This window comes from Perna viridis, chromosome 8, assembly GCF_037379345.1.
Source record: "Perna viridis isolate PV_CMFRI_1.1 ecotype Kerala chromosome 8, ASM3737934v1, whole genome shotgun sequence".
NCBI lineage: Eukaryota > Metazoa > Mollusca > Bivalvia > Mytilida > Mytilidae > Perna > Perna viridis.
Window position 1 is genome coordinate 39,046,207 of NC_142452.1, and position 25,586 is coordinate 39,071,792.

General features: G+C 33.3%; 1 protein-coding gene across 7 annotated transcripts; it reads left to right on the forward strand.

Annotated features, from left to right (window-relative positions):
* Positions 1–200: 200 nt before the first annotated feature.
* On the forward strand, positions 201–24,061 carry LOC148610442 (tektin-3-like). Of its 7 annotated transcripts, none has more exons than XM_088543317.1 (13): positions 201–332; positions 9,485–9,646; positions 14,024–14,074; positions 14,817–14,870; positions 15,241–15,423; positions 15,790–15,968; positions 18,082–18,167; positions 19,347–19,484; positions 20,172–20,242; positions 20,777–20,920; positions 21,393–21,615; positions 21,923–22,077; positions 22,769–24,061. In XM_088543317.1, the coding sequence occupies exons 2-13, from the start codon at positions 9,639–9,641 to the stop codon at positions 22,998–23,000; spliced, it is 1,524 nt and encodes a 507-aa protein (XP_088399443.1). In that variant the 5' UTR covers positions 201–332; positions 9,485–9,638; the 3' UTR covers positions 23,001–24,061. The 7 variants fall into 7 exon arrangements, with proteins under 7 accessions (XP_088399443.1, XP_088399448.1, XP_088399442.1 ...); XM_088543322.1 differs by lacking the exons at positions 201–332; positions 18,082–18,167 and adding exons at positions 454–549; positions 17,401–17,486; XM_088543316.1 differs by lacking the exon at positions 201–332 and adding an exon at positions 454–549.
* Positions 24,062–25,586: the final 1,525 nt, after the last annotated feature.

Here is a 25,586-nt window from a genome sequence, read left to right on the forward strand (position 1 = left end):
CATAATTATATATAACATTCCGTATATTATGATACTGCGCATGCCTTTGAAAATTGGCGAGCTTACCAAGCTCACGTTCGAAAAAAGCCCTATAGCTGACATTGTGACGCAAGTGGACATAGGAGCCCTCGGAGGATGAATTCGACCGTGCTAGATTGGCCCGATGAGGAGGGCGTCATAAAGTAAATATCGTTACCATAGGAACGTCCCTATTGTCGCATGTATAGGCATCAGCTGCAGTTCTTTTCATCGCACGAAAATTGACATCTTGCAAGTGAAGATGACAGAAATATAGAATTTATTCCAAAGAATTCAAAGTAACACAATTTAAGGTATGTATTGTGCTTGTATTGTAGTTCAATTAAACTGTTACAGGAACATCTAAAACTATGCCTTATGAAATGCACATTTTAATTTTTAAATACCCGCTCAGTTGCTCCTAACAGTGTTAAAGTGTAATATTCCCGTCATGCGCGATTGTCTACGGCAACCTTAACGACTAGACGCCATGTCGTTAGCAACGCATTGACTGCCGAAGATTCAATCCAGGTATGTCTCGCTTTACCTTAAGTTTAAATTTCAACTAAAAATCGTAGCTTTTCCCAATTAGTTAAAAGACTTTAGAAGACCTTTTGGATAATACTTCAAATGGATCAACATTTTGAAAAGAGAAAAATACTTTTTTCCTCACAATTTTGAGTTAGAAAGTTTAAAAGGACAAAATGAAATTAGTTTGCGGAAAAGAAATTAAGATGTATGACAATTGATTTAATAAAACAGGAAAGGGTAAGCCGATAGGGTTACTCGATGGTCTGACCATAACATATTTAAAGATCTATCCTCCCCCAAAATGCTTTCTTTTCTTTATATAAATGGCTGTTTCTATGGGTTTATAACAACCAGGTTATGTAAATTCTACAGAGTTTATTGAACACTTTAAATGCATGATCATTTAATTGGATTGCACTGTGTAAAGATTATTCATTTACATTCACCCAAGAATGATACGAGTATTCGTTGATCTTTACTGATCATGAGTATTGAATTGTGAAAATTTCTATAGGCTATATTTACATAGTATGCAGATGTATGAAAGCATGTCATGTATTCATGAGAGATTCGATCAACGGGAGCAATTCAGACTGCCTCGATATTGTTGCAAGTAGCTTGAAAATGGGGGGGGGGGGGGTTGTAGTAGCATCATGGAAACAGAACAATTGCTTTGGACAATGTTTCAGGATGTTTTTATTACCCATTCTATGAATTATCTCCCGTATTTAATATCGTTGAAATATTGCCACCAATTCTTGGTCTATTGTTCAAGATTTAAAAGAAGTCATGATTAGCCGTATCAAACAAAACAGCTCTTACTAGATCAACATTCATATTTCCCCTTTTTGAAATATTGATTTGTGAATTCACCAAGAATGTGGTAGATACAACTTTTCTTTTACCTTATAAATCAACAGATTTTTGGGGGCACTACCTCTTCATTGATAACGAAACTGTCACGTCACGTCACTGTTAAGTATTCAAAGCTTAATGCCAACAAGACTTAACAAAGGCTCAAATTTACTTGTAAGTGGCAGGTCCTGGGCTTTCCAAAGTTACAAATCAGATATAACAAGGGTTCAAAATTACGTATTAGGGGCGGGTACTGGACTTCTCAAAGTTCCAAATCAACGGCCATTTTATAGAAAATCAAAACATACTCTAATTTAAAATGTCAGTGAAGTGTACAGAAATTAGTCCCATGTCGGTTTTACCCCTTTTTCCAAATTAATGTAGGAGTATTTTTAAGTGAGAAGAAAAGGCGCGTAGTTCACCCAAAATGTTAAATCATGCTACTATTCTACACACATTACGGAGTAAAGTGTGGGCTAAGTGGATTTACCAAATATCAAAACCTGATGAATATTTACTTTAAAACCCACATTATCTAAAATTATGTCATAATTGTTTCTTATGCTAAATTGATCGGTTTATTGTAACCTTTCAAACCCTTTTAAATTAAATATTGAATTATACGTTTGAAATTCCCATTAAAAACAATGTCTGCTTTTAATCGGTAATATTGATTGAATAAATTGGTTATTTATCATACCCTGACTACATGACATCAATGAAACAATTTCGAATAAAGGTCTTTCATCACACACCGGAAAGATAATATATCCCCTGCAGCTTTTTCCGACGTCATTTAGTTCATTCGTATATCTGTTCCGATCTTGTAAACAAAAAGAGACGTACTTAGCAGGGTCCACAGACCCCATAAAAGACAGTGAACGTGAATTGCATATAGGAAAGACCCCCAAAGACTCGTAGTCACTCGGAGCCATTAACACGAGCCTAGATGTACGTAAGCTAAAGAAACTGTTCCAAAATTTATTGTATAATAAGCATCGATACAATTTAAAAGTAAAGTATGGATACAATTGGCATTGTTCAACAACGTAAGAAAGGTACGAAAAACATTATATATCATACATTCTCATTTTAATTCAACAAGAAGCTATTGAATTGCAATGTTTTATAGAGGTCTTTTGTAAACATGTTACATATCACAGTTAAACCTTGTTAGTTTTGTCGCTTTTATGATTCACTTCTACAGTTTGTAAGTTTTGCCTTTTATGATACCATGATTTAAATTTCTTTGTTTATAGATAAAATCTCAATGGTTCAGAGTTTTGCTTGTACTTTTAATCATGAAGGCCACAATGTACTAATTATTTAAAATTTCTTCTTACTCGTCGCATTTTTCTCTCCTCTGTTCAAGATATTAGGCGGTCGTCTTTGTTACACTCACAAAAAGAATGTCAAAATCTTGGTTCCTCAGCAAAGATTCGGAATTTTATATACATGCATGATGGAACGAATAGTCATCCCGACCTCTTTAGTATACAGAGGGAAAGGAACAAACTGTTATTTCAAATCGACCGGAAGTTTGCTTTTTACTTTAAGTTTTTGTCAATATCATTTCAACCTTTTGTAATAAACGTACTGTACATATTATCCTAACTGATGTACAATTCTCACATTGAATCGCTGATTATTTTTTATTAGTACTACTGCCAAGTCTTTTAGGCCAAAAAAAAGTAATAGACTTGTTTCTTGTTATCAGCAAAAAAAGAAGGTTAGGTAGGTAGGTAGGGAAATTGCTTTATTTAAAAAAAAAACCATTTAAATGGGAAAATAATCTTAACAGTGCTTGAGCCAAAATAGCCATAAAATGTTTAGGGTAGGCACAGCAAACTAAGGTAGGTAGGGTTGCAAGAAACAGACATATTTTTTTGGCCTTACATGTCACTGTACAACTGATACTGTGCCAGGCAATTCACACAAAATTAAATTCAAACGCCTCAGTGTTCATATGGAAATCTCCATATTCAATGTTTAATTCCTTTACCTAAGCTTATTTTATTCTTCCATGGCCTCTTTTGTGTATTGGTAGTGGTGTATTCACAGACTTTTAGAACTAATACACAACGGTTCTTTGATTTTGAACAATAGCCATGTTAGTTAAGAATTAGATATAATTTAGAGTTTATTTAAACACCTTCAAACTGTATGTAGAAATTAAAGAATATTTGTGTCGTAGAGGAAAACCTATTTAGGATAAAATAACTGTATTAAAGCGATTTGTTAATGTAAATATTGTACTTATATTTTACAGATAACATTTGAGAGAGCGATTACATTTGGAAAAGTGAAAAAAATATTTATTTAATCAATACCCTCACATTTGCAATTAATCATACCGTTGAGAAAAGTCTATTGAACTAACTGGATATAGTCGAAATGTTTGAACAAGCTGGGGTACATTGATCCAACGAAAGAAATATATACACCGTCATTGGTAAATTATATAACCAGTGATGGATCCAAAGGCGGTGGTGAGGTTCTAGGGGATTTGGTGACCCTTTTGTTGGAACTTTTTGTTAATTTTGTGCTAAATGTTGGATAAAAAGAGCAAACTAAAAGGTTTGATCCCTCCGCCTTTTTAAAATTTCTGAATCCGCGCCTCTATAACGACTCAAATTACTTGAATATTCTGTATTAAACTTTTTACAAGTTTAAGCCATTAAACTTGAAGAAAATGTTCAGCAAATAATCATCCTTGTTTTTCTTATAATCCTAAATGAAAGAAAAAGTATTCCTCGGGCTTGTTTTGCATCTACTTTGCATTTAAGGAGGTAGACCTAGGATAAGGGACATAACTCAAGAAATCAGTGATATGTTTGTATCACATTAAATTTCACTAATGTCTTTCAAGCTTTCATTTGAAACAGAATGAAATCAGTCCAAGTTACTTTAATGCTTGCATGAGATTGATGTAAAATGGTAAATGCAAACGTTCCAATGATTTGTTATTTCCTTTACCCTAAGTCTACCTCCTTAAATACTACAAAAATGTATCACTGCAAAATACTATGTTTAATGTTTGTTCCGGGAAATATGCTATTATTTTATCCTTTTTTTGTGAGAATTATATCAAAATCACTTCAATACGTATGAAGCATTCATCGAACACGAAATATATTTTGAAGGATTTTCTTTTATTACTATAGCGCAACTAAGCAACGAAGCAAATAGTTAATGATGGTATCCAAAAGAATTGAAAAAAACACCACTCTAATTCCACATGCATATCCTAGTGTACTTTATCACACAATCAGTAAAAGCCCGCAAAACTGACAATGTGTTATTCCTTGTAAGGTTGCAGTCTTCATTTATATACGATACACAGCACTTCTACATAAAATTCCATAAATAATTTTGCTTTTGGCTTTCCATTCTTTATAAAAACAATCTTTTCTGACTGCCGGACACAAAAAGTAAAAAAAAAAGAAATACGAATGTACGATGTCTCAAATGAACAAAATTAAGTTTATAGCATCCTTCAGGAATTTCGTTTCGGAAAAAACTAAATTACGTTCTCTTAAGATTTATTAATATAAAGTGGATTAATCCGAATTAGACACTTCTATAGTAGATTACCTATAGCGAACGATTAATATATTAAATACCATTGATTTTAAAGCTCTTTAATTCCATGCATGTATTTTGTGTATTTAAACAAGCATCGGGCCAATAAAATAGTCCCTGGATACAGGTGACCTTAGTGCATAGATATTCTGTCGCACAGTAACCACTTGCAAACATTACATAATCCGGTGCATGAACTACAAATTGTTTACATGTACATGTATAAATAATCTTCCACATAAAAAAAATAACGTTAATGCTGTAGAGGCTAGTTGATCGTATATTTCAGTTCTGATTGTGCTGAATTGTGCTGTATCATTCCAAGGTAAACTTGCTTGTAGTGTCTTAAATATATTTGAATGTTTTCTAAGTAAAATCATGTTCATGATTTTAATGATTTCGATGATTTTAATGATTTATATCACAGTTCCTTTCAATTAATTTCACTTTACTGTATACCCCTGCTTCAAAAGTGTGGGGTGTAGAGATAGTCCATACTTCCGTTACGCAGAAGGATATCCTCTTATCCACTACGCATCCTACACCAAAGTATAGAATTTAATGATTTTTTTTTAATATAGCTTGGTATCTTATCCATTGATAAATACGATCTGTGACACCGTCATTCGTTAAACTGTTCACTCTTTCTAGTAGTTTTGTAGGGAAGGAACCCTTTCCCCAGCTTGATACATGTATTTACTGAATACCCTTTATCTATTGGAGAACAGCAGGACCGAGCCTGTTTTATTTCCATCTTCGTCACATAAAAATGTATTAGAGATCTTTAACAGTTTGGTGCTTTAAAAACTAAATACATATTTATGGTCACAGTGTCGGATCCAGAGAATCACTTAAAAGAGGGGGTGGCACCCACAAGGAAATCCCAGATAAGCATATTTTGATGCATATATTTACACACAAAATACGCTAGTTTTATTAATTTTGCAAATTGATAAGCACCCCCTGCATGGGTCCGCCTATGGGTAATTATGACCATCCAGTAGACTAAAAGTCTTTTGCTGAAATGAAGGTTTCCCCTCAAGTTACGTCTTGTCTGTTGTTACTTTCAGTAAATGTGAAAATGAGACTTTGCTTAGTTCGGTACACTAAATTACCAATTATGGTCATGTCATGCCGAGGATAAGGTAAAGTCGACTATATCGATGTCACTGCATACTCAAGATGTCTTTATCGCAGCTCAGAGAAGATTACACTTCAAAGGGAGATAATCAGACCAAATGTATTGCTTCTAACTGTAAAACATCACCCATTTATTGGATACATTAACCTGAATATGTCCGGCATTTTTCATAAAAAAAAATCTGTAATTAAATTTTCACGAAACCCATGATCTCAGCAAATTAGCAGATATGAATTATTTAGTGTGAAATGACAATAATGGAGATCATCTCGTCGTGTCACGTTGAACCGTCGGGAATTAAATACATTTTGCTTATTCTTCAAATCTATAATTTAAACTATGTCATGGAGATAAATGTCATTAAAACTAACTTTCAGAACCCCCTGGGAGTTGGTTTTAAAGGAACAAAACTCAGCAAAGTTTGTTTGGTAATGACTCCATTTAGAAATTAGCTTTACAATGGTTCGCAATGGAGATCAAATATACAGTGTTAAACTTACTAAGATATGTACATGTATTCATTTTCAAAGCAGTATTTTCCATCATATTCTATCCAAGGAACAAGCAATAGACCCCTAATTGTCCACAATCAGTCCTAGCAGGGGTTGATCCAGACATTTAAAAGGAAGGGTGTCAGCCGGGGTTCCTCCGAAAAAAGAGGGGATGGTGGGTGTGCTAGGGCATTATGTGTCATTTGTTGTCTATTTACACATGACAATGACAAATTTTATAATACAAAGAAGGGGTGCAAATCCCTTGCACCCCTGGATCCGCCACTGCCTAGCCACTCCCAAACAATTCAACAAAACCTCAGAATTAATCCCCCTTAACTTGAATATCTGTATCCGCCCACTGGTTTCATTGTCATAAACCATGTATATCAATATTGTTTTTAATGTAGCAATTCACTTATTTTTTCCCTTATTTTTTGTTGTTGTGCGGTTTCCGTATGATTTTGCACTTTACTTCTGCTACTTATTTCTTACCGCCATTTTATGGCACTTGGACATGTACATCAGACATTTGGCATGCGTATTGATGTTTTAAATTTTTGTCATATGTATAACAACATCTGATTATTACAGTTAGTTACATTATTTATGTAGACGTTATATTTAAACAAAAGAGGATCTGATAATTAGATTTAATTGATTGTTAATAAATCATGGGTAAAAGAAGTCACGTGATGGTTGACCGGGTGTTGTTAACATGATAGGGTATTTGACCACATACTTACTAAGGGTAAGATTGGACAGTACCCAAATTCTTAGTTACACTAATTTAATGAAAGGTAAGGTCGGTTGTTGTAAATGTTCACTCGGTGGTATTGTTTCTTTAATATGACACAAATTTGACGATGAACTTAGTAGATAACAGAGAAAGAACGTGAGATGTACAATAGTTGATACCGGGGAGTGTAATGAATCAGTTATGGTCTATACGTATTTTTCATTTTCATTCAAACATCACGAGATGGGAAGAAAAATTGTGTTTTACTCCTGTTTTTGTTACTTTGTTTGTTTGTGTGTTCTTTTGGGGGAATGGTTTGGGGCTATGGTTTCTTCGAAAAAAAAAATCCTAAAAATGGTTGGGAGATTTAGTTACAGAACATTTATATAGCTAATTTCCTCTTTTGTTTCAGTATTTAATTTATATATACTATTAGGTACTTTTTGATTTTTTGTTGATTTGTTTAATGAACATATGATGTTGAACTTAAATTTCTATGGCAAAGTTTTTAAGTTGAAAAAAACTTTTTGTCGGGTGATCTTATGTGTATAGTGACAAGAATAGCAACGCTATTTGATTGAACACTGGAAGAAATATCACAGAAAAAAAGCCTTTAATCGTGAAACATGTATCGCTCCCTATATTGGCACTGCTTTGAAATTCTGTATTATATATATATATATATATATTACAATTGAAACAATCTTTATATTTTTCCTAATTTATTTTCTGTTTCATTGTGTTTGAAATTAGAATTGGGAGTTTTAAAGTATCAGTATAAAATCACTTCTTATTTATTTTAAAGGTTTACATTTGTAGAGATGTAATTATACCATTGTAATATTGAGATCGTCTAGATTACATTTACATTAATTGCTGTGCAAACAAATCTTAAAATGTTATTATTTCATTCAAACAATTTGAAAAAATAATCTTTTTGTTCGATCATGACACACAAATCCACTCACCAGTTTATTGCGGCACGCCAGCAACGTTTCAATATATTTTGTCATATTTAAAACATTTGAAAAATTTCATTTCTTGGTTCAATTAAGTTAAAATAAATTCAAATTTATTAATATGTGTTCTACAAGTACAATATTAAAATGCGCGGGAGGTATTTCTTTCCCTTGGTCTTTTGTTGTTCCGAGTTTAGTGGTTAAATAACTATACCAGTTTCAGTGTTTACCATGAAGAGCCCCTTCAAATGCGCTGATTTGTCTCTGGTGCATCCTATGCCCTTTTTGTACTATCTATTGTTTGAAAAAAAAAGTTTCACGTGTTTTGTTAAGTTTCCTTAGCGCTAATATATTTGGTTCAGTTACGTTTGGAAATGATATCAACGATGTTAACCTAACAATGAATTTCGATCGAAAGTCTCGAAATTGGCCAAATTATTTTTCGCTTGAAAATAACGCAATGAACTGTTGCACATCCATAGTCCAATTTATCATTGAAATATAACATATTGTCTTGTAATGGTATCACACTCTTACGATCTTACTTACTAGTACCCCCCCCCTTTTTAAAGGGTAGGGAGAAATTTGTCAACATTTTGAATCAAATTTATATTTCATTTATATCTCATTCACCCATTTTCTCACGGTTCAGAAATCGAACGATTACTAAATACAAGCCGTTGGTCCCGTATCATGTTCGAATTTTCCCTGTTGATTAGTTAAGCATCAAATTAACGAAAAGTATTCATTTCAATAAAAAACGATACTAACATATACTGTTCCCATACAGTTTATCAAGCGAAGATATAAATTAAAAAGAACAATGTCGTGGAACACCTTATACTACTGTACGGACAATAGACTTGCCAGAATACAGACGGCTTAAGCGATTAAAACTTTAAACTTTCACCTGAACTTATTTGATATAAGTCCTAAAATAATGGCTCACGTCACAAATTAAACTTTGTAGTCTATCTCATTCATTTAAGGGGGCCAGACTTTTAATACGCCGTAACCAAGGACAAGTATTTTACCCGATCAATATCCGAATCTGTATGGTTGCTAAATAGGTTCCACGCTTTCTCTCATTTATATTTCATAAACTGATTGTTCATAGAAGCAAACATTTGTTTATGTGTATATTAATATTCATTCATTAATTTTACAGAATTCTGTGTGTTTCTAAAGTGAGAAAGCACGTGACGGGTTGCTAAGGACATCTCCTTGTCAACGGAACTGCCATAATCCGAAAGTCTATAAGATATTATACCGCGAAAAACTTTTACTTTTCAACTGAAGGATTTTAGTTTATTTCAACAATCATGAGCAGGTAAGTTGTCTTGTGTGATGTGTGATGATAACATAAGGATTCAAACTTGAAAAAAGATATCTTTAGAATTCTTTGAAATTTTAAAAGCCGAACTTGAAAATTTGTCTAATTAAAATGTACACGTGGTGAATGTTGCATGAAAAAACTTTTATTTCATTTAACAGTCTTTTATCTTTAAGAAAACTCAAATCTCAGTCAAAATGAAATCATATGTTCCTAACTTATAACCTATTACCAGACATTTACTTTCAAGTACAATTAGATCTCATTCAGGTATAATATTTAATTTCAGCTTTTTGTGAATTGTGAATAGACGTTCTGGAGCAAACAATTCAGTTTTCAATGTAGTATTAAATGAACACAATTTAATATTCACCAAGTGAATATAATTTCGGTGGATATGAAATGAAATCTTCAAAGGTTATATTTACCTTTGATTTCTATTTCAATCTATCGATCAGATATATTTTATTGTGTTCCAGATTTTACTTTCAAATCCTATCTTAAAGTTACAATAGAATTTCTAATGTTATTTTGGTCGCTTTTATCAAAATTTCAACTGACAAATTAATAGAGAAAATTGTATACCTATACAATATATCTTTATGAAAACTATTTTACTTTCAAATCTTGTCTTTCAAGTAATAATAACATTTCTTATGCTTTTTTTTCGTGTCGCTTTTATCTAATTTCAACACACGAATAGACACTGATAACTGTTTGCACAATACAGCTTTTGAAAACCATCTAACAAATTCATGTCAATCTAGGGTATACTTTAAGGTCGGGGTTTACATCAGTCTCAATGGTCTTTTCAAGAAAATATCACTTAAACAAGCGATATAGTAGTGGTTTAATATGGATAAGAATTTCAGCGATCTACTTACACTCCCACTTTGTAACTATCCAATTGTTATAATGTTGTCGAAATCCAAAAATATCTTTTTTATAGCCAGACTGTTTCGAGGATAAATGTGATCAAGTTTCTTTTCTCCAAATGAAAATTTAAATCAATTTCGATTATCATTGTAATACCTTTCATGAGCGTTTTTATTCTTACGTTCTTTCAAGTATTCAAAGTCAGAAAACTCAGTAGCATGTGGATGGTATGGTTAATATTTAATGATATTTATTAACTGAATTATAGATGTTGTATTTTATATGCTGCATTCAGTTAGACGATGCGTATCTATGGTATTAAGCCCCTAGGGTAATCTTAACACCTATTGTTAGTTTCTTGTTAAATTAGTTGTTGCCCAGCAAAGTTGGCTTTGAGTGCCCTATATATTTTAAACCGAATATTTGAAAATTTATCATTTGCTGTTTCACTCGACACCTATATAATACATTCAAAAGGTAGTTTTGCTTGTGGAAAAATTCTATAAATTCTATTGGCTAACTAGGTACATATGTACCAATTCTATCTCGTACTTCATTCTATCGTACACAACAACTGTAATTTATCATGACTCTTTTGAGGTAGATATACGTTTTAGTTATCAAAAAAGGTATCCCCATCTCCAGCGATTAGTGGGCTTTACCTCTACGACAATGTATCAAAATTGAAAAAAAATATACCATAATTTGAAATTTATATTTACAAATTGCGTAATCTTTCCAGTTTATAAAAGATTGAAAACATTTTAATTCAGTTTTAATTTCAAGACCAAGTATAATCTTTGAAAGTTGTTTTAATCAGAAAAGACACACACACATGCACGTGCGCGTGAACGACTTGTTTTAAATAGTCCTTCATATTCATCCTCATTATCTTGTACATTTCACCATTGCCATATTGATGCAAAATATATATTCTTTGATTTTTAAATGATCACAGACTAAAAATAAGTCTGTTCTATTTCTGAAAATCATAGATTTCATATATCCAAGTGAAATTAATGTACAATTTATGCCACCTTTTGTCCGAATTATCTCGGAATTTAACGCATGAAACATCTTGATAATAACTCTTCAATTAAAATGTTTTCTACCAATCTACATTTTGATGACAATCCATTTTATTTCATTTCATTGATGTCTCTTGTTCCCATTATGATAACATCAGTGGTTACTTCTGTACCATGTAGCCAACCATTTAATTCAGCTTTGATAAAGTCCGGAAACACGTAATTAACGTGGAATCCCATTAACAATAATTTCACTACAGCTATATTGATCAGTATACCTGTACTAATACAGAAAGAAAGTGTCGAGAGAATGCAAATGGAAAGGTTCCCAAAGCGCCAAAAAATGCCTTGGGAATTTACTGTGACGGTGACTTGAATAGATTCGTGTTTTTACTATTTTATTGTAGGTCTCTTATGGGTTATGATATAATATAAGTGTCTTTGGTTTTTTTTTTTTACCAAAAATCTATTATATTGTTAAACTCCGGAAAAAGGGGGGCTGACTGGTCTGAGGGGACAAACTCCAGTTATTTTCGATAGCAACCAAACTTTTTTGGGTCAACCTATTTTAGGGTATCTTGCCTTGTTTTAAAAAGTGTTAAAGAAGAGACACTGTAAAACAAACACTACGTATGCTACTGTAAGACCAAAAAATATGTCTGCTTCCTGCTGCCATACGAATCATATTTGTGTACCCTTCCTGAACATTTTATAGGCATGTTGGCTCAAGCACTGTTAAATCTAGATTGCTTCACCATTACTTCAATGTAAAATGTTTTTGAAACATTAAAATAATTTCCTTACCTACCAACCCTTTTTTTTGCTGGTAACATGAAACAAGGCTATTAGTTTTTGGCCTTATTTAGTTATATATATATATATATATATATATATATATATACCTCATTCAATATCTTCTTTTCACCAGCAAGTAATGTCCTCAACCTTCTTTCATAATTGAAACCTTTGGTGTTTGATAAAAGGTCAATTAAACTGTTTATCACCCAGTTTCAGACCGGCTTGTGAAAATCGTTCAAGACTTTCCTGACTTCAGTATTCGATAATATCTTAGCCCAATTAAAAATCAATTTATTCTTTTATGTGTAAATATTGTTCTACAAACCATTACTTCAACTTCAAGAAGGAAAGCCTTTAAATATTCTGTTTATATTTACCATTTTAATTTTAAGTCCAAACTCTAGTTATTCACCAGGTTGTTGATTATGCCATAAAGTGTTCACAGGTTGTGTAGAAACCACCGTCTCGTCTCTGTAATTTCCTGACAACCGCAACATGGGTGCTCTATTGAATTGTATAAGTAATTTTAAAACAGGTTGCATTAAATATTGTGGTCGTTATATGTCGATTTTTCTGAAGGATTCTTTTTATCAAAATCGATGATTCATACTTCAATGGTTTTATGTTGGAAATTTGGCACACGAATTTCTTATCTGCATGACATACATTTATCATAGAACATTTTAGCATAAACGAAGGTGAAAGTTAGTTACTTCACCAACCCCGTCACAGTCAAGCAGGAGAAATGATCGTGAACTGATCGATAGTAGATGTCAACTTTTGCAGCTTGATCATGTAAAAAGTGGGGGTGCTCACGATGGCACTGATTCTACTATTACTTTATCATAATTGGTAGTAAAAAATAATTTTATGTCCAACCTTTTCGCGACCCGTGCAGGTCCGGGTGTCAAAAGAATAGGCCTGCAGCAGCGCTAAGCTTGTCGTAAAAGGCAACTAAATAGTGCTCAGAACCTTAGCCGGGGGGCTAGGGCGCTCTGCCCACAGAGCAACTGGGTTGTGTGCCCCAGGTGGTGAAATGGGGTACCCCTGGTGTGGTACATGCTGGGGTTGTCAGGCTATAATTCGGAAAACCTGACCGCAAACCATAGTGGTGCACCGTGTTGGGAAAGATGCCACGTTCCTCGCACGTTAAAAAACCCTACTGTGGTATTCTCTCGGAGTAGGGACAATAGGGCTCCGCCACGGGAGGCTAAATTGCCCGACCCTACCCGCCTCTCCCTATATCCAGTGGCAATCAAAATTTGTCGACCTCATTATCCTTGTGTCCCATCCCATTTTTCATTTCATCATCATTTCATGTTCATTTTATCATCCACTTCATGTTCATCGCCTGAATATAGCTGCTCGGGCGTTAAATCCCAACAAACAAACAAACCAACCTTTTTGCTTCCACAAGGGATCACAACATTCCATTCCATAGGGAATTTCAAATTCTTTAGAAATGAAACATATACTTTCTATAGTATATTTCAAAATATAGTTCTACCAACTCTAGTTCTCTCTTCTCTGTCATGCTGTCTCCTGACATTTACAAATAATTCTAGTACCCAAACTCTTAAAGCGATTTAGAAACGCTTTCATACTGTTATTTCTATGTTTTCTATTCTGCTTATCATCTCTATACTGTTTCATTGTCTTTGTTTTTTCTGAGATATAATTCACCATTTTCAAGACAAGATTCCAGAAATCGGTGGAAAGAAAGGTAACGTCGTTATGTAATATACTTCATATACCAATTCTTTGGCGGTTCCAGTGAGGGTGGGTGGGTGGTCAAGGGATTGGAATCCACTTTTAGTTGGAAATATTTTTTATTTTCGTGCAAGTTTTGGACAAAAATGAGGAAAATGGTAATCTGGAATCCCTTTTCTACTAAACCTTCCCATCACAACATCCCTGGATTCGCCTTTACTATGTTAATAAACAGTTGAATTTAGTGAACTGTTCCAACGTATATGAAATCACTTTTTTGGACAAACTGATTGTTATTTCTGTCTTTTTCTCTCATTTCTCCAGATGCAACTGTATTTAGAATTGTTTTAACTACACATTCGTGTTAGAATCTTTTCTATTTATGGCGCCTTTAAGGAGGTAGATCTAGGGTAAGAGACATAACTCTAAAAATCAGTGATATGATTCTATCATATTCAATTTCACCAAAACCTATCAAGCTTTCATTTGAAGCAGAATGAAATCAATCCAAGTTACTTTGATGCTTACATGAAATTGATGCACAATGCTGAATACAAACATTCCAATGATTTGTAACAGTTGTGTCCCTTACCTTAGGTTCACCTCCTTTAAATGCCTACAATCTTGCTCGTTTTGATAATTTGATATTTCATCGTCTAAGTTCTTCTAATCAAACTGGCATACATCTACTCATATATCTCCTATCTTCATCAGCATCATTTTCTTATCTTTTTTCTTTCTTTCTCTCTTTTGAGATACCCATCGAGTATTCCAAGCACAGCAGCATCAAGAAATATATCTAGTAATAGGTATATAGAACTATAATATTTTGTGGCCTTGAAATGAATTGTTGATTCGTTCCCTTGACCTTTTAGTCATGGTATCTCTATATGTCATTTACACAACATTCTACATATTACGAGTTGTCTCTCAAATCTTAAAACATTCTTTACGTTGCATCTCTATCTGTCAAGTAAACAAAATATTTTATATTATTACGAGTTGTCTCTTAAATCTGTAAACATCCTTTTCTTTGCTATTAATGTTAGCTTTTGCGTTTTGCATGCTACGTTCGAAAGCACATTCTTGCGCCCACATATTTGCTTATTTAATTCTTGAACTCCATGAAATAGTTCTTCGACTCCTACTCTAACAGTTTATTTACAATATTTTTTCCAGAATGGCATATTACAGTGACCCTGCAATTCTCAGGACCCGAAGCTGCACACCAATGTCTGGTGGAGGTGGTGAAATGTCTAAAATTTTACCATACGTCACAGACAAAACCATTTCCCGCCATCTTGGTTATGCTGGTCGATCTATGGATCTCGGTCACGCAAAAGCTTACTACAATCCAGCAAGGTAAATATTCGTGAAAGAAGTAGTCGCGCTCAATCTTCTGCGCCGAGGGTATATTCGCTTTTTCAAAGCTTTAACATCTCTCTATGCAAATTAGTATAGTATACCGTTAGTATCTTCACGAATTCGAAATGAGTATTGCTTTAGGAAATTTTCACATCCTGTAAAGCAAAGTCTCCTATAAGCCTGTAGGTAGTCAGTCAATCATAAAACGATTTCATGTCTGCAGAGGAGATCGTGTCACATGCTCATGGGCTACCCTGCAGCTAGTACGAAAGGGTCTGTTTCCATATGAACACTTAGCAATTCTAAAACAAGATTTTGATTTGCATTGTTTGGACAATTCTATTTTATGTTGATTTTTTTCAGAAATGCGGTATACTCTCGTTATTCAACAAATGATTGGGGACATTCAAATCAGATGAATTTCTCCCTGTCAGAGAAGGAAAGGTCTTTTGCCGAGAGACTCCGAGCTGATGCTTGGCGGGCTGTCAAAGAAACAGATGCAAGAACCAGAAACAGGCAGAATGATATCACCAAAAAACTTGGTATGTGGGCTTTGACTCTAACTTTTTAAGACTCAATATAATGTCTTTTTTTGCTTGTCAGTTGATGGTAACGTAATAAGCAAATACTTCCCTTTTATTGTTTACACTGATGAAAATAAATATAGTTTCAGTAACGGATCCGGGTTGGAAAGGGGGTTCGGGCTGGCCCTTTTTTTTTTTTTAAAAAAAAAGATAACTTTGTACTCAAGTTAGTCAAAACGTTGAGAAAGTAAAAGCATGGAACCCCCTTTTCAAAACCTCTGGATCTGTCCTGAACTTGATATCTAATACACCTTTAGTATTTACTTGTTTACCATATGAAAAGAATAGAAATCATCTCAATACTGTAATAGTTATACAGTAAGTACCAGTCCACATAAAATTCAGACACTGCCAATGATAAAGTGATTCATATTGAAGAAAAACCCACCAAACAAACGATGCCTTTTCAATCTATATATGCTATATCATGTAATAACAATCTTTTCTGCATTCTGATCTGCCCTTTTTAGAAAATCATACATTAATCTCCCCCTGAAATCAAATAAATGAAGCCAAATCAAGAACGATAAATATTGCAAAGTGCAAATATCATGTACAATCTACTTAATTTTTATCTTAAAAGCGCAATAACCAAATGAAAAAAACTAAGACTGGTTATGTGATCAGTAACTGTTTCAGAACAAGAAATAATACTAAATTCGGTGGGTTTTTGACGTACGTGAATCACCTTCTGTCTGATTTTTAAAAAGACTGCTACTTAATAAGATTAAATGCTGCCATTATATTAGTAAGTTTTAAGTTAGAATATTTTGACAGGTTCCAAAACATTAGTGATATAACATTTGTATCAATACACATTAAAATTAAACAAATAATTGTTTATGCCGAGTCTATCTCTAGGTACCCATAGAATTATCAGAGACATTTAGGGTCATTTAAATTATGTAATTTTTAAATAAATTTATCCTTTTATATGTGAAAAGTTAAATGAGATTTATAGCAGCTTATTACTTCAGAATATTTCATCCTTTTGAAAGCTTTGGTCAGGTTTGTTGTTAGGAAACTGAAATTTACAAGGTTGGAATCTGGCAACAGAAAATCATTAATTTATTTTCTCAGTAAATAAAATTTAGTACTATTTTTTAAAATCATTATTCTCTTTATTATGCTAAGGTTTGTTTTTACGAAACAGATGATTACAAGGTTGGTGTTTAGCAACAGAAAAATTTTACTTGTAATTTCAGTCAGTAAAGATTCCTCCCAAGTCAGGGTTTTGAGTCCACCTTCGCTCCCTCATCCTGACTTGGGAGGATGTCCGTCAATTTAAATAAAAAAAAACAAAAACTGTTTTGTTTCGAAAGTGATGCAAACTGATAAACAGCTAAAAATACAGTACTAAATTATCATTCTGTTACTCTGTTCATGACAGGGGAACGTGTGGCTGATATTGCGTTCTGGAAGGCTGAACTAAACAATGAAATTAGCCTTATGGAGCAAGAAATGACAAATTTAGAGGTATCAACCCGCAATATTCTTCTAAGCATGGCGTGCCATTCCGACGACAACCTGCTGTTTGTTTTATAATATTTGACATATGAACATTCATGAACATTAAAAATACATTTCCCTTTTTTGAAAATGAAATGAAAATAAGTTTCAAAATGTTTAGACAGTGTTTAAATGTAAGTTTCACACGGTTTCAGGCAAATGCGTCCGTGTGACGAAAGTTAAATGCGTCATTATTCCAAATATAATGAAACGAACAGTAAGATAGCAGTGCTCATAGTGGTCAATACATTTTAATGTAGATGGTGAAAGGAGGACGACAAGGATACAAAATTTGAGAGAAAAAACATAACTTTTTTTATAATACCTCTTGGCCAGTTAAAAATTCAAACTAACTGTTTGAACTTAAAATATCTTTTAATGCAGACTTAAACTATGCAGTATTTACCTTTGACATTAATTGGTGGACATTTTTTTTCATTTAACACTTTACCTTTAACCTTCACCTTAACTTGTGTCCTTGACCTCCTCCTTACACGACGTACAGCCTGGGAATCTTCCGCGACTCTTTTCCCTGTCTTTATGCAACTTTCTATATTCCCAGGCGAGAGGGTTTACGACATAGCATTCTGGAAAAGTGAACTTAACAACGAGGTCAATGCCATGGCAACCGAAATTGAAAATCTGAAGGTAAAATATAAAAAGAACCTCAGCGGACAAATTCAGGAAAACCAAAATAACTACTGTCTGGAATTTATCTGAATTAGTCCGTTGTAATTATTCTCCATTAAGTATGTTGGAAACAGGGGCTTATCAAAAGGCATTGGCATATGACAGCTTCCTAACCATTAACGGTCATCTTAAGTTCATTCTCTAACTCTAAATCTGCTTGCCCTAGGCTATGAAATAGTATATGTCTGTTCAAGATGCTAAATGAGAGATGGAATCCTAAATTTCAATCGAAACTAATCGGCAATTCCCGCTACTGAGAAAGGCCGAGTCGTTCTATCATTTAGTTACCTTAGGCAGGCATGCATTTCACTATAGCCTGAAGGGTGTCTCAAAACGCTTAATTTCCATCTATATAATTTAGATTTCTTTAGTTCCCACAATATGTAGCCTAGAGAGCAACAAAAAGTAGCATGCATTACTTACTATTTGTCATTGTTTTGTTGAATCCTTGCTTTGATCGAAATACCGTAATTAAGTATATCATTATTTTGGAAAAAGTTCAGTGTTTTAGTAAATTATTTATTAGTTGTGATTGTTGTTGTACAAAATGTATTTAGACCAAAAACTAAATAAAAAATATGTGTGCTTAATGTTTCCCTGCCTACCTTAGTTTTTGTGCCTACCCTAGCATCTTTATGGGCATTTGGGCAGAAATCCCATTTACCTTTCGATTTGCTCCCATTAACTCAAGATAAACAAAATTGTAAAAAAGATTAAATCCCTAAAAGAAAAAAAAAATAATAATAATAATAATAAAACAGAAACATACATAACATGTAATTATAGATACTTCTTCTTTCTTTTCAATCCGTTGACGAAAATCTTAGATTTTTATGATATTGGACCCTAGAAAAAAACGTATACAACTAAGTTTTACTGAGGTCGATCGTCATTAGTGGCTATTGGTGCCGGATCCGTAAATTCCCGAAAAGAGTGGCAATGAGTTGCATAAGATGGACATAATCCAGTGATTTCCAATGAACTTCTTTATAATCAACCAAAATTTTCTAGCATAAATTGAGTGTCTAACCCCACACCCCTTTGGCTCCGCCTATGATTACCTAGAATCAACAACTGAATTTAATCTTTTTTTCATCTTTTAATCTTTCTCATCTTGTATTTGTTTCTTACTTGTAGGAATACAGAAGAACATTGGAAAAGGCACTGGGTGATACCGCAAACCCCCTCCATATAGCTGAGGAATGTCTAATGCACCGTGAGAAAAGACAAGGAATTGATCTAGTCCATGATGGTGTAGAAAAATGTCTGATTAAGGTATGTCGATTCGATTGGCGGTGGAAATATACTGATTTTAGGATCTATTGAATATACATTTAGCACCTGAATATATTTGATTGGAAACTTTTTAAAAATCGAATTAAATTAATGCTATCAAATGTGTGAATTGAAAAATCAAAAGCTTTATTTGTTGTGGAATCATGTATAACATTAAAACACAAGTTCAACAGAGGTTTTAAATCCGACATAGTACATGCCAATATATATTATACATGTACAAGCATAAGATTTTGCACACATGTTAGGTATCACACATATTAATCATATGCAATACAGAAACATGCTTATAAAAGCAGTATAACATTGCATAATGCAAGCAAGCTTTGGTAAAACATGTATTAATGAATAAATAAAAAAAAACACCCCAAACAAAACAAAACAAAACACAAAACAACAAAATAATAATAACAAAAAATAACAAAAACATGACAAAAAAAAAATAAAAAAGGAGAAAAAGTTTGCCGTAGTAAAATCAACACAAGAATCTTTATGGGCTGCATTACCATGGACTTTCATCAGGGTCTGACTTTTATAGTGTATTTAGCATATTGTCAACTAAACAAAACAGACCCTCAACTTTTTACTTGTATTAAAGGTAAAATTCACTTAGTATATTGTTATATACTATATATTAATAGATCTGTTGATTCTGGTTCATTGTAGGAAGTCGATATAATCAAAAAATGCCAGGCTAAGATGAAGAAGGTTTTGGATAAAGCTCATGTTCAACTGAAGTAAGTAACTAAATAAAATGCTTGAAGAATGTTCATTTAGCATTTGTTTTTGATACTGTTTAATATCAGGTTACAAAATACATGAATTGTCCATTATTAAAATGTGTGGACAAAAGCTTTATATAGGCATATGGTTCTCGAATTACGGCTTTGTTTGATTTACCGTCATGTTGCTATGGATAATGCCTCGATCAACTGGAATACGCGAGATTTCATAGAACACTATGCTCCTGTCCAAACAACAACATACGAATTCCGTGCTCCATTTTCGATAGAACGAATTGAACCATTCTTATTTCAGACTCGTTACATACATGTAATTATGTAAGACGTATGAAACGCCCCGACCCTGTCAGAGATATAGTCACAGTAAAATTCTGCATAAATAAGTTACAGATTTTGATGACATATCACCGGGAAAGTTTACATTGTAACAAACTAACGTGAAAGACAAGATTATTTTGTCCAATATAACAATTCACCCTCAAGCACCAAAAAAAACCACGAATTAACATGCAAATTGTAATGTTACAGAATGGATAGGGCAGCTCAGCACACTCTAGAGGTCGACGCCAAGGACAAGCACCATGCTCAGGGATTGGATGACAGGATGCAGCAACTGAGAAACAAATCAGCTGGTATCGGATACTACCCTGGAATAGAAAACATTGATAACACGTACGTTATTTGATATGCAGTTCTTATTTTTTCTTGCTTTTGAGAGGTATTCATATTTTTACCTATGTGAGATTCAAATCTCAGACATTAATGAGAAAGATTAAAATGTTCTGTAACTCGACGGATTCTCGTTAAAAACCTGAAACTTTACCCTCGGATGTGTCGAAATTTTTCTGTCTATGACACTCTGTGCAATGTTAGATTTTTTCCAAATTTTCCTGTCTTAATTTTGTTTTTATTTTGGACATAAAACCATTGAAACTGAATATTCATCATGATCAAGAGACTAAGCTGTGAATCATTTTGTAAACAAGCATCGTTTTAAGATTAACTTAACTTTTTGTTCTAAGATCTAATGGTCTTTTACCATAAAGACACATTTTTTACTTGAAAGTGGTTTCGAATTTATTACAGATACATTAACGACCAAATAATTCATTCCTTTATCATTTTTCTCCTACTTCTTTAACAGAATAACCATCCCAGAATCATGGGCTAGATTCACACAGGAAAATATTGCCCGATCCCAGAGAGAGAGAGCAGCATCTGAACGTCTACGCGGTGAAATAGACAGCTGTCTAAGAGCATGTGCCAATGACATGTGGAACCAGTTTAATGGTGTTAACAATGCTTTCAACACCAGAATCCGCGAGACAACTGATGCCAGGAACAAATTGCAATCTCACTTACAGAGAGTACGTTTTAAGATTGTATTGCTTTTAAATTTTACTTCCTGGTTAAATCTAAAAACTGCAGTTTCATTTTGAATTATTTGCTAAGTTTTTCCATTGACAGTAAAAAAAAATCATAATAATTAAAATGCATTTTGGTAAGGGTAAACTATTGATTTAAACAAAGTTTATTTGAGCATATGATAAACAATATCATTAATCTAAGTCATAGTCTAAAAAATAAAAACAAATATGCTTAAAAAGTGAAATTATTTAATGATTCATTCCTTTTTAAAGATGAAAATCTTTAATTAAAAAATCCTTTTTGCAGACCATGCAAGAAATCTTTGATATGGAGAACAACATCAGTCTGCTAAGGAAGGCCATCCAAGATAAGGAAGCTCCAATGAAGGTTGCCCAGACCCGTCTGGATGAGAGAACCAGGAGAATCAACGTCGAGTTGTGTAATGATCCAGTCATGAAATCGTGAGTAAAATACATTTCATGTGTTTTACAAAATTTAATTCTTAAAGTTGCAGCTTAGTCATTTGAGTGTAAGTTTAAGGAATTAAGGTAAAGGTTAACATGTTTTGGAGTTCATATTGCAACTGCTTTGGTTTTATTTTGCTATCTACCAATTCCGTGGTCTTAAGGTAGCGCGTCCGACTCGGGGGTGAGAGGTTGTAGGTTCTATCCCTGGCTGAGTCACACCAAAAACTAAGTTTTGTAGTCACTGATTCTCCACCATGCGCAGGGTGTTTCAGGGGATAGCATAACGTCAAGTTGGCATGGAGTCAGGGTGAAATGGCCGTGTGGATGACATGTCAACCCACCGGCTGTTGCTTCTGTGAGCTAGCACAATAAAGATTCGGATCAGCAGATTGCAAAATAGGGTCTGTTCCATTAGTTAAAAGTTCTCATTCTGAAATGTATTGATTATCTGTCATAGGACCTTATATCATAATTAATCTACCAATCAGTTGTTTTATTAAATTAACTCAAATTTATGTTTAATCTATCAGTGGTTCGGTATTTATTTTATCAAACATGTAAATTATTGTTTCCTCTTCTAACTAGACATTATTTGGCTATGTCTAATCATTGTAAGTACATGGGTTACTCCTTTACATGTGTCATTGTGACCGTAGAAATTACGGTATCGTTTTTGTATTTACAGATTACAGAGAGAGGTGAACGAGATCCGTGATTCAGTAAGAATATTGAAAGAACGTCTAAAGGCCTCCGAACTCAGTTTGGCAAGATTGATGAAGACCAAGTCAACTTTGGAGCATGATATCTCTGTCAAGGACAACAGTCTCAAATGCGATTCTCAATACTGTATGGGCATGCGCAAAGGATTCCCAATGGATCCAAAAGTCGGCCCCGTATTTCAAATGCCCATTTGCTAAGTAGTACCTTATTAGGCACCAACAAATTAACTCTCACATAAACCGCCACTACAAAGATCAAATTAGTATTTTTTTAATTATTACTTAAAAAAGAACATGAAGAGTTCTTTTATGTTTCGTTTCGTTGAACATTCCAAGTTTTCAATAACATTGAAGAAGAATCATCCATTATGAGGAAGCGGTGTTCTGATTGGTCTTTGGTGTGTGTGAATCTGTTAATCATTGGTTGTGAAGAGCAGTCAGAGGGGATCCCCAAACCAGCGCTGATGGCTCTTGATATATTTATTAAAATTTGTGATCACATATTTGACATTTATCATCATAGCAAATTTAATTTGCATTTCTCATTTTTGTCTTTCATTAGTATTTTTCATGATTTTTTTTTGGTCAAATCGTTATAATTTGCTTTCGACAAAACATTTTTTTTATCAATATAGTGCTTTGTGTTTTAGTAGAAATTATGAAATATTATTATTATATCACAAAACTGCCGTTTGTTCGCAATTAAATCTAAAAGGAGAATTATTGAAGAATAAATAAGAATTATCAATAAATATACAGAAATAAGTTAAATCGGAAGACAAATAACCCCCAGCAGTGATGCTTTCTATTATCTAACAGTATTATATTTTCATTTGTTTTTAAGTTATTCAATATTTTTTATGAAGTTTGTTGATATAGACTATTATGTTTAGGTCAGTTTGTTAAATCAAAATATTGTAAATGAATTGTAATATAATATTAATTTTAACATATAATCTGTAAGTTAAAACTCTTCATTTCTAACTTTGTGTGCACGTGACAACACTTCTTATGATGACCAAAGCTATAAATGGTCACATGAGAAGGAATTTAGTCACGTGACCTTAACCAAATCAGTATTATATCGGAAAGAGGTTGGAATGCTCAATTATATAGATGTTACTATGGTAACTACACTTGCCATCGAATGTGCTAGTAATTTTACTGTGATATAATTTTTGTTGTTACATGTACATACTTTTCCATGTAGAGCACAGTTGTCAAAGCTATGTTGTTTGCACATAAAAATTTGAAAATAAGTCGGGTTGTTTTTTTTTTACCGTATTCTTGCTTTATTAAGAACGGGCGTGAGCTCTGAAACATGAATGGCTCACAATCGTGCTGTCGGAAGTGACGTATTTTGGAAATGACTTATGGAAGAGTAATCAAGAGAACCAAGATTCTAGCGGAAATCAAAAGAATGTGACCCAGTGACAAAGACCAGACATGAAAAACAGTCACACATCAAAGAACACTAAATAACATAATGCATAACAAAGGTAAATGAGGAAAATCGAGACTTCACTTAAAACTGGGAGCATAGACCAGGTGCTACGGTAGGGTTAGTTCGGAAGTGGTTGAACTTTTAAGAAAGTCTCGCATATATTCCCGCTCATCGATACATCATCAGCAGCACAGATATCTCCGTCCTCACAGGCAAATTAAAGTAAATAACCAAAATAAATGTTATATTCAGGAATAAATGAAATGTGCTTTTATTTGATTTTTGATAAGATGTCAAAGGGAAATCAATGGAACTAGGATTCGAACGAGGGTTAACTAAACAAGTGAAAAATAGACACGCACAACAACAAATTTTAAAACAAAATAACGAGCACATACGAACGTTAGGAAATCAGTAACCAGGACCCCAACCACAACCGGAAGCATGGATCATGTTCACCAGTATAGTAATAGGATAATGAATTGGAAAGAGTGAATAACCAAAATTTTATCACGAGTGCCGAAGAACGCCTAGATTTAACGAGTGTACGGTACTTGTTTCTTCGAGCGTTCTTCTGCACGAGTGATCATATTTCGGTTATTCACGATAAACAATTGATTATCATATTTATTACACAGATTTTCTTAATAATTTATCGATATTCCCAATATGAATTTTAAATTCTGTAATTGGCGAATTGATATCAAAGTTTTAGCGGGAGAAAGCGCGAGAGTGAAATTACCAAATTTATTTCACAGTGTAAATTATCAAAATTTATTACATTTGGAACATTCGATAAAACACTGTTATCTATATAATAATATCTTTTCTCTGATTTTTTGGAAACACCCGTCGAGTTGCTCATAAAATGCCACGTCGGTAGACGTAAGAGTAGAAAAACGAAGTTACCCATTTCCTTACATTTGTATGTGCTCGTTATTAAAAGAACATAGCAATACTTTCCAAATCCTTGTTCAAAACAAAAAAAAGTACATTTACAGGAATAAATTGTATTAGGAGTTTTGGTTTTCAGATGTAGGTATGTACAATAGTTTAATCGTTATTTAAAAATAAAAATATTTATATTCTTTTTTAAGTTATATGAAAAAGAACCTGCTTCCAATGGAAAATGTGTCATATAACAATACTTTAATGGACACACTCATGTGTATCCGCCCATACACATATAATAAGACATTTTAAGAGATATTCTGAAGTATTTTTATTTTATCAATATTGAGACTCACAACACCGCCTTAAATGCAATGATAAACTGTCTTTAAAAGAATACAACTCATGTTTCAGTTAAATTTAAGCATGAACAGAAAACACTGTTAGGC

Coding starts and splice junctions, on each gene's coding strand:
- LOC148610442 (XM_088543317.1), top strand. Junction 14,871..15,240: donor AGAAATATATCTAGTAATAG/GTATATAGAACT, acceptor TATTTTTTCCAG/AATGGCATATTACAGTGACC. Junction 15,969..18,081: donor TGATATCACCAAAAAACTTG/GTATGTGGGCTT, acceptor CTATATTCCCAG/GCGAGAGGGTTTACGACATA.